The 15,363-nt window shown below is 27.3% G+C and overlaps 2 protein-coding genes across 2 annotated transcripts; one reads left to right on the forward strand and one right to left on the reverse strand.

Moving 5' to 3' along the window:
* The first annotated feature begins 798 nt into the window (after window positions 1-798).
* Window positions 799-7,583, forward strand: LOC132928320 (ubiquitin carboxyl-terminal hydrolase 1). The gene is made up of 8 exons (XM_060992902.1): window positions 799-1,132; window positions 1,670-1,819; window positions 3,456-3,700; window positions 3,785-3,990; window positions 4,055-4,365; window positions 4,432-4,692; window positions 4,749-4,929; window positions 5,009-7,583. Exons 2-8 carry the CDS (start codon window positions 1,681-1,683, stop codon window positions 5,619-5,621), a joined length of 1,956 nt encoding a protein of 651 aa, XP_060848885.1. The 5' UTR covers window positions 799-1,132; window positions 1,670-1,680; the 3' UTR covers window positions 5,622-7,583.
* Window positions 7,584-7,740: 157 nt separating this feature from the next.
* On the reverse strand, window positions 7,741-8,765 carry LOC132928322 (uncharacterized). Its single transcript, XM_060992904.1, has 2 exons — window positions 8,113-8,765; window positions 7,741-8,028 (listed from the first exon to the last, which is right to left on the reverse strand). Exons 1-2 carry the CDS (start codon window positions 8,542-8,544, stop codon window positions 7,885-7,887), a joined length of 576 nt encoding a protein of 191 aa, XP_060848887.1. The 5' UTR covers window positions 8,545-8,765; the 3' UTR covers window positions 7,741-7,884.
* Between the last annotated feature and the right edge of the window lie 6,598 nt (window positions 8,766-15,363).

Here is a 15,363-nt window from a genome sequence, read left to right on the forward strand (position 1 = left end):
TATATTTATACAAATTTGCCGAGGAAAAAAGTAGAAGAAAAAATTTAAAGTTTTAATATTTGTAATTTAATGTTCATTAATAATGTATATTTTTTAATATAATATTATAATATAATAAATTGTATATTTAAATATGTTTTATAAATAATTTTAGGAATGATGGAGGGGGGAGGCGGTAAATTGGAAAGTGCCTATAGGCGGAAAAACCTTAAATACGCCACTGTCTGCCACTCGATTATCCAAGACATTTGATCTATAAATTTATATTCTGTAGTTCTGTTTAGATCTTGACTACTGCTAGTCGCGAAATGGAATATGTTATGTAAATCTAGTCTGTGGGCCAGAGGCGGATTTAGGTATGTGGTGGCCCCTGGACGGAATGCATTATGGGATCCCTTATACACTATATAGTTATACATAAACAAGGAAATATATTTTTTTACTTATTAAATAACATTCATTCACCATATTCAGTAGTAGTAACAATTAACTACTTATTTAATAATAAATAATTATAAAAACAATCAAATCGAGTATAACTATATAGTATAAGTAATATCATCATAATATTTTTCCTGTATCCTAATTTAAATATCATAAAATTGTGCAGCCCACTCAGCCATCCCATAAATCCGGCCCTGCAGCTGTGGGCACGAGAGATCGTGAAAATCCGATGGGTGGACGGCACGGATATAGATAATACTATCTTTAATCTCGGTGGACGGGAAAGAAATACCTCCAGAAGGTTTTTCCTCCAGAGGTGGTATCCCCATTCCCCGGCGTTCAAGTGCCCGCACGCACCAATTATTGTCGGTGTTGTGTAACTGTGTAAGTACAAAGTTGTGTTAACACGACAAAATGGTGGACCAGCCCGTGTTGTCGGTTCGCCCGTGATAATCGTCTCGTACTCTCGTTGACTGTCGTAGGTGAAGCGGTTTAGCGGATACTCCATAGAAAACTGAGAAAAGCTACTGCTGGATTAAGAACGCAAGTGCTGATCTCCGTCCGCCAGACGTGCCTGAGAACACTAAACGCGCGCTCGCGGTTTTGGTTCGGTGACATTTGAAAACGATCACCGTGGATTCTTTCTATGCACATACGTTATTTCCATGAAATCTCCTATGTCCGATTGGTGAGTGTAACCAACCATGATGATATTGTGGTTGTCGCTGTTATTGTATGCTCTCCAATCTCTATTGATGGTTGTTATATTATCATCACGCCATCCGCCCTTTTGGGTGCAACTGCAAGTTTGTGTGAAAACAAACTTTGACCGTGTACGTCGGACGAATTTAATGTCGTTGGATCATTGATAGTATTCCGACTTACAAATTGGGCCTGCGGTTTATGTTGTATTTAATTTGTTCAAGTGAATTACGCTTCTATACTCATTCTATGAATGTATGTAATAAAGGAGTTAAATTTAACTGTAACTGAACATGAATTATTCCAATAGATTTTAAATCATTAGATCTTGCTAAATCTTAACAAAGAAATTTTAACCACTTTTTAAATTATTACTGGTTTTTAGATAATAGATAGGTAGGTACCTGTTGAGAAGTTTTTTAGTTTGATAAAATCTGAGTTCATGATTCCTAATTAAACTTAATAGTCTATTTAAGTTCAGTTCCATCATTGTTGGTTAATATATTTTAATTATTTATTTTAGGGTTAAGAAAAATGACAGTTTTATCGTCAGCAGAGACAGCTGAACAGCCACCACGCAAGAAGTTGTGTTTATCAGCATCCAGGCAACTACAATCTAAATCCTATGCACTCTCTCAACTTAACCCGATGGCATCACCTCTTGATCAGCCTGGTAACTGAAGTTTACAATTTTTCCAATCAAGTTTTGTTAATTTAAAATTCAAAAGTTTTTAATTGCAAAAAATTGCTATTTCCTAAATCAAAATTGTTCGCGATTAAATAATTTATATTAGTTGTTAATAATTGCTGTTCATTAAGTCTGTATTATTATACTTTTCATTAGTGATTCAATAATTTTTGAATATGGAACCAGACTTCGAAAGCCACGTTATGTGGTTTTTATTAGGTTACAGTTTTCTAATGTTTACTGTTCCTTTCATTGGATATTTTTCTATGAAATATTTTCTTGGTCAAGTTTTAAATATCCAAGGATATAGAGTTATAGCTATATCCGTTATTTTTGCTGTTATTATTGTACAATTGATTATTTATAGTTATGTAAAACAAGCATTTAATGAACCTGTCGATACAGTTGATGATACTGATGGTCATGAAGATGATGAAAATGTGGTTAACAATGAAAAAAAGGATCAATAGATTTATACAATTTTTATCATAACTTATTATTTTCAGCGTTCTTATATTTTAGTGATGATAAGCAAGCTGTATAATTATTGCATATAGATTTTAAGCGTTCCTTATAAACTTTATTATTATAATCTTATAAATTTACTTTATTATTTACATTCCAATATTATTTATTATTATTAATAATTTATAATCGTGTTGTCTGTCTATTAACAAATTTATCTTATAATAGTTTTATAGATTGGCTGGTAAATATTTTAATTTTAAATGAATAAATATATATATTGTTAACCCCATTTATAGTATTTTTTTTTTATCTTTATGCACATTCTGTTAAAAAAATATTTGATAGAAAAATCCTATGCACTTAACTATTAAAACAAATCTTAATACCTACTTATATATTTTATCTTATAATTTACTTAAATTTGTCAAAATAGGTAATTTAAATTGTCTACACATTTTATATAATGTGGCTTAATAACAATAAGCAGTTAATATAAAATGTAATTTGGTTCTTGAGTTAAATGTATATTTTCAAATATTACAGTGATATAATATAATATTCACTGAATGAAAGACATTTAATCATCAATACATAACTATTTTATTACTTTAAAAAGTTAAAAGGTATTATTCAATTATTTCTATTAATCAATTTCCACTACATAATATATATGAGTTATCATGACACGTGATATTAGAAAGAAGTATGGATGACATGATAATTAACTTAAATTAGGTGATATTTTTAAATATTTAAATTAAAACAATTTTAAACATTTTTTATAGGTACAAATTTCTGATAAAATATTTATAAAACTTCTGCCATTTGGTATTGATAATTTGTATATATACTATTTTTAGTGTTATATAAATTATTGTAGTATTTTAACTGATATTTTCTGTTTGGTACTGACGTAAAGAAAATCTGATTTGGTGTATTGAATATTTTATCTAAAGTTTAATTTAAAATTTAAACTTAGTAAAAAATAAAAATGCTTTACCTGTGTAAGGCTTTTAAATAATAAGTTTGTTCCTGTTGAGTAATTAATTAGTTTGTTCTCAGTAATATAATACTTTTATTTATATTACTTGTTATGAAATGTAAACTTACATTCTATTACAGAAAATTTATAATATTTTAATTTTCTTTAAAGTTATCCGGCATATCAAGCAACAGCAACAACTACAGCAGCAACAGCAGCAGCAGCAAATAAACTGTTCTTGTGACAATGAAAGCAATGGATCCCCTGGTGTGGCAACTTTATGCAATCTTGGTAACACTTGTTTTCTAAATAGTGTTTTGTACACATTGCGATTTGCACCTTCATTTTTGCACAATCTTCATCACCTAATCACTGAGTTACAAGAGATCACTGGGCGGTCGACAAATGGACTCAAGGTACCATATTAAAGCAAATTTGTCTGTTATTATATTTTGGTAGAATTTTATTTGCTCATATCATTTTATTTTATTTTTCCATAGGGAAAATGCTCTTCTCTGGGTAGAAGTACTAGCTCAGTTAGCAGCAAAATGTGGAACTTTCAATCATCATTAAATGTTAGCATGAATGATCTAAAAATTATACAAGTTACTGAACGTCTTCATCAAGTATTTGAAGCATTACATAATTGTGAGCTCAAAGATAATTCAGATCCATATCAACCTGAAGTATTTTTGCAATCTTTAAGGTAATAATAAATTACTAATGTTTTTATAAATATTATTAATTATATTTTAATGTTGTGTTAATAGAGATGTCAATCCAATTTTTGAAGGAAATCAACAACATGATGCCCATGAACTACTTGTCTGTTTGTTAGATAATATTCGAGAAGGATGTAAATTAGTCATGCAGCATTCTGCTCAAGTGAATTGTTTTGTTGCACCTGCTCCAGTTATTCAACCTGTTGCACCTAATAAATTGAAAAAATTTTCTGGACAAGTACGAAAATCTTTAAAAATTGCATCCAGTAGTAAAACACGACCAGTCAATGGCATTCTTCCACCCAATGTTAATATTACTAGTGATAAAGTGGTTTTACCCGAAAATGACAATTTTGCTGGTACAAAAGTTATTCATTAATCATAAAAAATCTAAAAAATTTACTTCTTAAATATTTTTTTTTTAGATGACAAACAAATGTATGTAGTTAATGGAACTACAAATGCAGTCCAATCTGATGAAAATGAAAGCATTCCTAGTGGCAGCAGTAATAGTAGTAGTAGTACATCAATGTTTGATGATTTCCAAGGTGTATCCTTACTTCGTACCACATGTTTAGAATGTGAATTTGTTACAGAACGAAAAGAGAGTTTTTGTGACATCTGTGTTCCTATAAATGGTTTAACTAATGGAGACATATCACCTGAAAATGAATTCAACCCATATGGTTTGTTGTTTATTTCCATGTTTATTTCATTCATATTAATTATGCATACATTCTAGATTATGACAATGTAAACAAATTATATCATTCTGCAATAGTGACTGAAGAATATTTACAAGACACTGATAAATATTGGTGTGAACAGTGTTGTCGATATAATGAAGCTAAACGAAGTGTTGGATATGAAAGTTTACCTCGATTATTGACATTACATTTAAAACGATTTTGCACCAACTATAGGTATAAATTTACATTTGTTCATTTGCTTAAAAATTAGCAGCATACCTATGTATAAAAATATCAATAAATTAATTTTTAGAGCTGTTGTGTCAAAAGTGAATGAACATATGCCAACTCCTTTAACATTGGAGTGTTTTTGTGAAGAGTGTTTATCTCTCAATTCACAACAACAAACTCGAGCACATAGTTACCAGCTGTACGCCATAATAATGCATTTGGGTGCTACAATTGCTTCTGGGCATTATGTTGCATACGTTAAGGCTCAGGACAATCTTGACGAGTATATTAACTGTCCTCGTGATCGACGCAAGACTGGAAGTCTCTCAGTCACACCCAATGGTACTTTACCGGCAAATTATAAAAAATCATCAATATCAAATGGTCTTTTTCGATTTCTAAAAATATCTTCGAAAACATCTTCGGGTGCTCCTAATAGTCAGTCAAGTGATTCAATTGATGACTCAGGAAAAGTTTCTTCGATAGGACGGTGGTGCCGTAGTCTAGAATGCTGTGGAGTTAGAATATTAGATAACTCAGAAAGTGGAGATAGTGTGTGGTTAGAGTGTGATGACGAAACAGTAAGAACTATGTCGGTTGCACAATTAACACAAATTTTAGAATCCAAATCATCCAAGAACTCAGCATTAACTCCGTATTTATTATTTTATGTTAAAGTGAACCGCAGTGAATAATGAATTATTTACATCCATATTAATAAAAAACATGGTAATGTTCATCTTGTGACAAATTATAAATCAGAACTTCAAGTGTTGGCACCTTTACCAAAGACTAATATTTAAGCACACTTTGCCACTATAATAACTTTTAATATTTTAAAGTTAACTATACACAGAATATTTAAAATTTTTATTATTAAATTATACAATTACTTAGTATAATCAACTCCACCATTACATAAAATATACTATATCTAATTTAAATTAAATATATATACGATTATCATAAATATTAAACTATATCTTTTAACTTAAAGCAATAATTTATAATATTTTATTTTTAAAGACGTATTGATGATTGATGACTGTATTATTGTATATTATTTAGCAGCATAGTTAGGATTCTATTAATCTTTGTTATTCAAAATGATTGTATTACTAAGCAATAAAAAGTATTTTATAACTTGGAATAAAGTTGACAACTAAAATTAAAAATAATTTTGATAAACGTTAGACATTATTAAATATTTAATATATTATGAAAATTACTAGAGTATACTTAATAGTAGTAACATTCATTATTATACATCATTATTTAAATTATTTGTGTGCCAAATTCTAAAATACTTTTTGTTCTTTTAATGTATTAAAAGAAAATAACGGCTGTGGTAAATTTTGATGTAAATAAATTAGATATTTTGTGTTAATTTCACATTAAAATCATTTAGATTAAAAAAAATTATAAGGTTTCACAAACAATTAATTTTAAAAACTGAACTTGTTAGAACTGTCCTTATGTCTTTTTTGTAATATTCACATGTTACAACACAGTTATGTAGTCAGCTGTGTGGCATTCCTCAATTAATTGTAGTAAACATTAGAATAGGTGTATTCATACATAAATGTTCATTATTGGTAATAATCCCTTATACACAAGTATAATTTTTAAACTATTTATATATTGTGAAAATATTAAAATTAAATTTGTGTTTATCTCAATAACACATCATAGCTTTAATATTGTGATGATTATTATTATAGCGTTAAATTTTTATATCTTCTATGAGTCCTAAAATTTTTATAAGTATGGCATACGGCGTTATTTAAAAATAATTTTGTTTATTAATCATTTATAAGACTAAAAGCTTGATAAATATTGGATTATATTATTCAAAATATTTATTTTGCCTATGTTTGATTGTATTCAATAGTGGTAGGTTTTTTTTAAGAGTTTTTAATTATTGATGTGAAGCCTTATGATTAATTATTTGCTTTTTATAAATGTGATAAATTTGTTACTATAGACTGTTAGATTCCAATTAAGCATTAGCAATTTCTCACAAAATTAAATTAAAATCTAAGTTCTAATTATGCACAACTCCTATATTTAAAGAAATAAACGTAAAATGTATTATAATGAAAGATCATTTTTGAATAAAAATAACTTAATTGTAAAAACTGCTAGTGAATAGAGTCAGTTATATGTTCTTTGAATTGGAAATTGATTACCTTATTTTTGTTTAAACATATTAAAATAATTATAATTGCATAAATAAGAAAAAAATATGCTAATAATTTTACTCTCAAGGTAGGTCTATAATGATAAGTTAGAATACTTGATGTTTATAAATAAAATATTAAGTTGTATTTAAATAATGTAAATATTAATTATGTTATTTCAAAATATAATGTCAGTGTCCTCAATATTATGATTGGTACCTATTTACGTATTTTTTGTTTTAAAAAACAATTGTATAAGAGAACTCATAATTTTTTGTCTTCCTTAAATATAATTGGCTCAAGTAATTTTTTGTTTTCTCATTTCAAATCTCATTTCCATATACCTATGCTTATATTTTAAACAATTTTTATTTTAATTTAGATATAAATGATTATGTATCTATATTTATTTTTATGGTTGCATATTGTTATGGCTTAAAATTGTGATTAAAAGAAAATTATTTCTGTTTACCCATGTGCAGTGTTGTGTTTTTATTTATTTATTTATTTTTTTGTTGTACTTAAATGAAATATATGTTATATTTAAAAAAAACCGTTGAATCCTGAATCATTTTTAAATTTAGTATCAAAATTTGTAGCATCCCAAATTGTGTAACCAATAAAGAATACTCAGTTAATGTGGATAGTTTGGTCAGTAATTGAGACCATTTTATTATTTTTATCAAATTAATATTGTTATATTGACATATTATATTAATTTATTATTATAATACAAAATGTATAAAGGAAAAAAATAGTGTACATAATTAAAATGGTTTTACCAATCTAACGCACCTTCTAAGAATTCAAATGGTACATTTTCTTCAATCACAGTGTCGATATGCTTCTTTTGCAATGTTTTTTTGTTGGTTGCTACCATCTCTTTGTGACAGTGTTGCGCCAAAAGCCCAACAAATTGCTCCTGAACAATCAACATAATGTAATAACTATATATAGGTAAGTTATTATTGATAATAAGTGTACCAAGATTTGTACAGTAGCTTACCGTCGCCTTTGTGAGCAGGAACACTGCATCGCCAGCCACTATATTGACGTCCGGGTCCATTTTCATGATTAACTTCACTCGACCAGGCGGTAGCCCCTTATGGATATCTTTTGTCTTGACATTTGGGGAATCCTCTTTCAGCGATTCAGTTGACTGGTCCGGATCGGCGTCCACCAGCAAATTGTCATTTTCGCCATCCGAATCATCGGTGTGATATTCAAAGGTACCAATAGGTGGTTTATCAATATTACAGTCAGTCATCTGGCTGTCATTTTCTACGATAGGTGGTGTGCGGTCTTCTTCATGTATTTCTTCTAATATCTCAGTCAATATGTCATCGTTGTTGCTGCTGGCGTTTTCGGGAAAAGCCAGCTTTACCGACATCGGTTCGCTGTCAAACAAGTTAGGCGAGTCGTTTTCCATTGTTTTCATTCGTTCCGGAAATAAGTGTTACAAAATGAAAATGTTGTATTGGCACAAAACTCGAATCGTCTTGCGACGAATAACAACGCGCAAAAGCATTTAATGACAGGTCACGGCCAATGTCCACTATACCTGTAACCTTTGAAATTTGAATGACGACCGTAGAGGGTTTTATTTTGTTATGAAACTTTCGACATTATTATTTATTTAAGATTTCAAAGATATTATCGTGTTCAAAGATAACATTCTTTTAGCGGGAAAAATTCTAACCTCAAAAATATTCAATGTGAAAAAAATTAAAAATATAAGGTATAAGATCTATGGAAAAAATGTACGTGCACAAAGAGTTGTCGGACGGAAGGCGGCACGGCGATCCGGTTAGGCCTTAGAGTAAAGAATGTAGTTAAGCACTTAACAGTTAACAGTTAATTAATCTATTTGCTATATGTGATTGGGAAATGCGTTTTACTAAAATATTTATGACTTATATGCCAATAGAAATTTATATTATCGTTGATCATGATATTATATTATGTTATATACTTATATCCTTGAAAAGGTAAGTGCTTTTAAAATATGCTCTATTAACATACGATTATTACGATTTGTACAACTATTAATAGACTAGGCGCCTACAAACAATGATTTAGATAAATAGTAGATTTTATTCATATCTTGCTATTACACAATGAATAAAATTAAATTTAAAAAAAAATTATTTAATTTGTGGTGATAGGTACAGGCTGTTTGAAACAGTAATACAGTACAAACAACTACAAAGACTTGAGATAACGAGATGTATGATTAAATTAGATATACCATATAAATATTAACTATTTAATATTATTAAACTTAAAAAAAAAATACTTTCATTATTATTTAGGTATCTATAATTATTTTTGTCTTGGTCCGGTACAAACATTGCAGTAAAATTTCTATATTTATATTGAATTTCAGAGTGGATGTAATTTAAATGTAATGACAACATTTTACATTTATTGTATTTATAAATGAATATTTGCATATTATGCACAATGCACAAACAGCCCAATTTTTTTTTTCGGGTAGGAGACTGAAGTTCCTATACATAATATTTTCTTAAAATTTTGTATGCTTAATAATATATTATTTGAACTAAATTAGTACTTTAACTAGAAAATGTGAAATCACTTATTTCAATACAAGATAGACATAAAAATAAATGTTTTTCTTATGTCTTTGAATTAACGCAATGAAACTTCATACATACCTAATATTTTTTATTAAAAACTATTTATATCATTGAAGTGTTGAGTATAATATAGTCATAGCCAGGAATATAAACAAAATAAAATTTCGGGGGGGGGGCTTACAAAATATAGCAATACAAATTGTACCGCGACAAAATAAAACGATTTCTTCCTCGTTACTCAAAATTATTTTAATTTTTTTTTTGGGGGGGGGGGAGTGTTTGAACAGCATACCCTGAATTCAGATGTGCCATATGGGGAGGTGGCTGGGTGTATTTGCCATTTGGCACTCCTATTTTATCTGTTTTATTGCATGGCCTTCCATACAACATACAATATACATTGACGACTTCTGACTTATGTACACATTTTACAAGCATATAATGGAATTTTTAATCAATGGTACAAGTAGTATAAAATGTATTATAATTTATAATGCTTAATAACGGCTTACTGTAGTATAATATAGGCTTCTTTTATATATACTCCGATACTCGTATAGTTATATTAGTTATAGACTTATAGTATACTTAAATTTTAAATCTGTAATCGATTTCTAATTATTATTGTTATAATTATGTTTACGTTTAGCGGATGATTAATTTTATGTAAAACACTCATTATTTCAAAAACTATTAGAAAAGGTTTTTGAAAATATTTCACGCTAATATACGCGAAAAAGAATAAAATATACATAATATTAAAAAAAATTACTTTAAACTCCAGGTACTATGAAACACTAATGAATATTAGAAGAAATACATACCTTTATAAGTTCTTAGCTATATAGCTATTATCTAAACTTTTAATACTATATTGCAGTTATGAGTTATACGTTAAATATATTAAACTACTTGTCTGCAATTTTATTTCCATAGATTAAAATGCCCTGAAATTATAATATTCTGATTTGAAATTTTAAAATAAAAGTGCATATTGTAATTCAAATAAGTAAAAACTAAAAAAAAAATAAGATTTAAAAATAGTGAATATTATATTATTTTCCAAAAATTATACGAATATGATTTAAAATTATTTAAAACTTCTTAAAAACCGTTAGTGTTTTCTGAAATAACAAGTATCATACGTTGTAATGGTTCACCTCGTAGATGTATGTAGTATAACTTTATATGATGAATACAAAACATAAATGTATGTAGTGATGTAGATAATTTATTTTAATTTTTTATATAAAGTAATAGTTATACAGTGAGATTAAAAGGCAAATCATTTAGATTTATAAGCTTGAAGTCAGAAAAAAAATAGCATTGTCATTTGTCAATATGCACTACAATAAATTATAGCAGCACCGTGATCTATTTTTAATATATAATAAATGATTTCATACTATTAACATTAATAAAGAATCGATGTGTTTTTACTAATAGATATTATATTTGTATATTTTGTTCAATGAACGGCGCTTTTGATAGGCAATTTAGAGTTGTTTTTTTAATATGAATATAAAAAAAAATTCGGTTTATTAATGAGGTATAAAAAATATAGTTGAAATACAATAAATTAAAAAATATGATGATTACTAACTACTAGAGAAGTAGGGAAATATGAAATATTTTACAAACCTATTACTTATCTATGATAAAATATATCATTTAACAATCAGCAGACAATATCTTTGATCCAGCTTTACAAATTGCGGTATCTCGCCGCTAAATTAATTAACAGGAGATAAAAGCTGCTGCTAAGAAAACTTCCTAACTAGTTATTTAGCTAACCTAGAATAAAGAATACATAAATAATTTAAATATAATTCACGTCTTGATGATTATAATTAATAATTGATTAATTATTATTGAATGTTATTTATATACTTTTAAATTTTATCGTCTGGCTTTTATACTGTCTGACTGAGTAATTTCAAGTGAACTATTTGATTTAATTTAAATGTTAATATCGTAAATACATGAGATATTTAGCCAATGTATTCAAATCAATAGTAAATAGTTTAAAATAATAATTAAAAAAACTAATTCATTTGATTAATAAACGAAGTGCAATTAACACTAATAATTTACTGGAGTCTAACTTTCATAGTTTTATTATTTTTTCTAAAATTGTTTAATTGCTTTGTTCTACCTTATATAATATATTCGTATATATATTTGCATGGGTTGATGTTGTATATTCTACATTTGTTTGCACTGTTTGTAGTAAATTTTGGTTTAATTTTTTAAGAACATCGAATTCATAGTAATATTAACGTAATATGTCTGCCTTTGTTAGTTTTTTTTTAACTTAAGAGATATTAAGAGCTTTATAAACTTATTAAAATAATAATTATTGTACCATATACATTAATATATTATAAATTCATATGAATATATTATTTTATGATAATAAATCAAGCAGCTCTGTTATAATAGTTGTATCTAGTTATATTGCTTAAATAGATATTTGAGAGTGAATTTCATTCTCAATACATAATAATTAATAAGTTTTTACCACCGCGCCCCCTTTTTAAATACAATTTAATATTATATAATAACAATATGTACTTATGCCATATTTTCTCGTTAGTACAGTAAGAGCTTGAAGTTTTGATTACATTAAAAAACGAAATTGATACAATTTTCGATAATTGTGATAAATTATAATTATAAATACATTTATTTAAATTTAATTATTATCCATGAGATATTTAATATATAATTATATAGTGCGCTTTTTACTTTTTTTTGCGAATTGTATATGTTGCGTTTGTACTAGTTGTGTATTATTTATGCATAGAGAGAATGTTTTCTACAGTTATAAATTTATAATACTGGTTACCGTACAGTTCTTAAATTAAAAAGAAAAAAAACATGAAAATAGGTGCCTAGAAACTGTACTTACTTCTAGTTTTAGTGAGTTTGGTTTTCTTGTATATATTTTCTATTTAAATTTGAACTTTAACTTTTTGCATTCTATGATATTTAGGTTTGATATCACAAACGTTTAACGTAGGGAGAATATGTTATAAACAAAAAAAAAAATGGTTCAGTTAAACTCTAAACGTAGGTTTATTTACCCACCTAGGAAAGAACCACAAACTTATTTTAAAAAGATGAACTTCAACCATATACCATTCTACTAAAGTCAACATGGTTACACCAAGTTTAGTTACAATTAAGGTGCAATAAAGAAATCAAATATAATATAAATTACAAACTTTACAATCAATATCATTAGATATTATAATAAATGCGTCTATTTATGTCTCAAATCATTCCTGCGTTTGGACTTTAAAATCTTTACGGTCTCAGAAATATTAACATATACTATATAGGTACTTATAAACTCTTTCGCTATTGCTTTACAAATCAATTAAATCTATTAATCCTTGCCCCTGACAATATCACAGATTTTTTTCAGATACGGTTAAAGAGAAACTGGTGTATTATAATTTATAGACTTTTTAATATAAAAAATTACTTATTAGTTATTACAGTGGCGTACGCAGGATTTTTTTAAGGAGGTTGTCATAAATCATAATTATATGTATGAATTGACATGAACTTTTTTTTTGTCATCGTTTCATTATTTGAACAGATACTTATTTTTAAGGGGGGTGTCATATCTCCATAACAAAAGTAAAAAAAAATTGTGGTGAGAATGAAATACCAGATAGTATAAAATAAAATACTTAATAACAATAATTATTAATTACTCCTATATTTGATAAATTATTAAAAACAATTTTAATATTTCAAACAAAATGAATTACAAAAGTTTATATAAATAACAAGAATATCTAAACATTCTAAACCAAGTTGAATTAGTTCTGATAATATTTTGATTTATGAACTTGTAATTGGACTTAATCGTACTCCAAGGATTGAGAATAACGATGTAAAAAGTTATATATGCATATAGGAAATTTGTAAAAATTCTCACGATGTCAAAAATATCACTTTTAAATTCGTGTAGAATTTACGCCGTAGATTACATAAAATATATAATCATAATGTTTATTATAATATATAATATCACGTACGAAATATATCTTTGTTACGCTTGCAATGCATTTTGATCGATGACAATGCGATATAAATATATTCATTTACACGGGAATCTGTCAACTAACAAAATGCGTATACCTATACATAATGTATTGATTTATCGTGTCACGCCTTGCGTTATACACAATAATCAAAGATTTAATAACTAATAATAGTTGTTATGTCTATGATAATAATAATAATAATAATATATAATATTTATGGAATAAATATATTAATATTTCATAAAACTACCAATATTATGTTTAACTCTGGGACACAAAACGCGATTGAATAACACTTGTTCCATGTCTGTTTTTACCCGCTAAATATAAATAACGTGTACATGATATCATAATATATACTCATTATTATACAATATCTTGGCTTGTATATATTATTATAATAATATGGAACATAATATAATATCATCATACCGCTGCAGCTTGTTAATTTTACGATTACACAGTACGAAACCTTTTTTGCGATTTTGTTCACCGACGACGGAGGTGGATTGGATGGTGTTTAATAATATTATGCAGTACCTTTAAAGTTTAAAGTATTATATCGTATTGCAGTATCTGCGGTACGTTTTGTAAGCAATTGTATTTATTTTATATTGCGCGCATGCATATAATATAGTCATCCTATATTATGCAAATCGGTGGTACTTGGAAGAAAATTACGAGAGAAATTAGTCGTGGCGAGTAATACCTAATTGCGTTTATATATTTATTATTATGGTCATTCTTATTTTAATTACAGTCTAACGTCGGAACTGTCCTCCCTTATTTTACATTTTATATCACTCCGTAATTGTAATACCTATTGCAATTATAATGATAATTAGCAGAACAACGATGATGTGTGTATATTAGCCATACGACGTTCAATTGCACGACAGTACGTAAATTGTTTATTACTCTGCGTCCCCGACTCGTGTCCGTTTACACCTCAAGGCACGTCTGCCCGATTACAAACGCGTATTATAATAATATAATATATATATACGTATTAAATTATACACATACGTCATACAACATCGTTCTCTGGATTTCCATCGTAAAACGCCCCGTGGTTTTATTACTATAGGTATAATATTTATAATTCATACATAGGTAATATTAGGTATATTAGGTAGGTACCTATAATATCTATGATGTGATGATGTATCATGTATATATTGTGTTTGATTGTATATTTTGCATTAGGAGAACTTTACACAATATTATTATTATGTTATTTTAATGATTCGAAAAAAATATAACGTGATAGTTACAACTGCTGCAGTATAGACGTGAAGCGTTTTAATGATATTATTAATAATTAATTTTTACTATTTTTTTTTTTACCAAAGATTTGAAAAATATTGCGCTCATGTGTGAATTATAAATATACATATATATTATATAAAGTTCGATCGTTTTTAATCTGTATCAAGTCGTTTACAGTATAATCTATTAATTATTACTACGGTCGAAAAGTATTTCTAAGGTCATTTAAATTACGTCGTGTTATTATTCTATCGTTGTATACATTATACGTATATGTATATCTATTTAAAAAACATAATATATATTTTATTAGGTCATCTACCATCT

This window comes from Rhopalosiphum padi, chromosome 4, assembly GCF_020882245.1.
Source record: "Rhopalosiphum padi isolate XX-2018 chromosome 4, ASM2088224v1, whole genome shotgun sequence".
Classification (NCBI taxonomy): domain Eukaryota; kingdom Metazoa; phylum Arthropoda; class Insecta; order Hemiptera; family Aphididae; genus Rhopalosiphum; species Rhopalosiphum padi.

What these genes read in the sequence shown, in the direction of transcription:
- LOC132928320 (XM_060992902.1), top strand. Translation starts at nt 1,681, where the DNA reads ATGACAGTTTTATCGTCAGCAGAGACAGCTGAACAGCCACCACGCAAG. An exon ending in CGAAAATGACAATTTTGCTG is followed by an intron (nt 4,366 to 4,431) that starts GTACAAAAGTTA and finishes TTTTTTTTTTAG; the next exon opens with ATGACAAACAAATGTATGTA. An exon ending in AAATGAATTCAACCCATATG is followed by an intron (nt 4,693 to 4,748) that starts GTTTGTTGTTTA and finishes CATACATTCTAG; the next exon opens with ATTATGACAATGTAAACAAA.
- LOC132928322 (XM_060992904.1), bottom strand. Translation starts at nt 8,544, where the DNA reads ATGAAAACAATGGAAAACGACTCGCCTAACTTGTTTGACAGCGAACCG. An exon ending in TCCTGCTCACAAAGGCGACG is followed by an intron (nt 8,029 to 8,112) that starts GTAAGCTACTGT and finishes TTGATTGTTCAG; the next exon opens with GAGCAATTTGTTGGGCTTTT.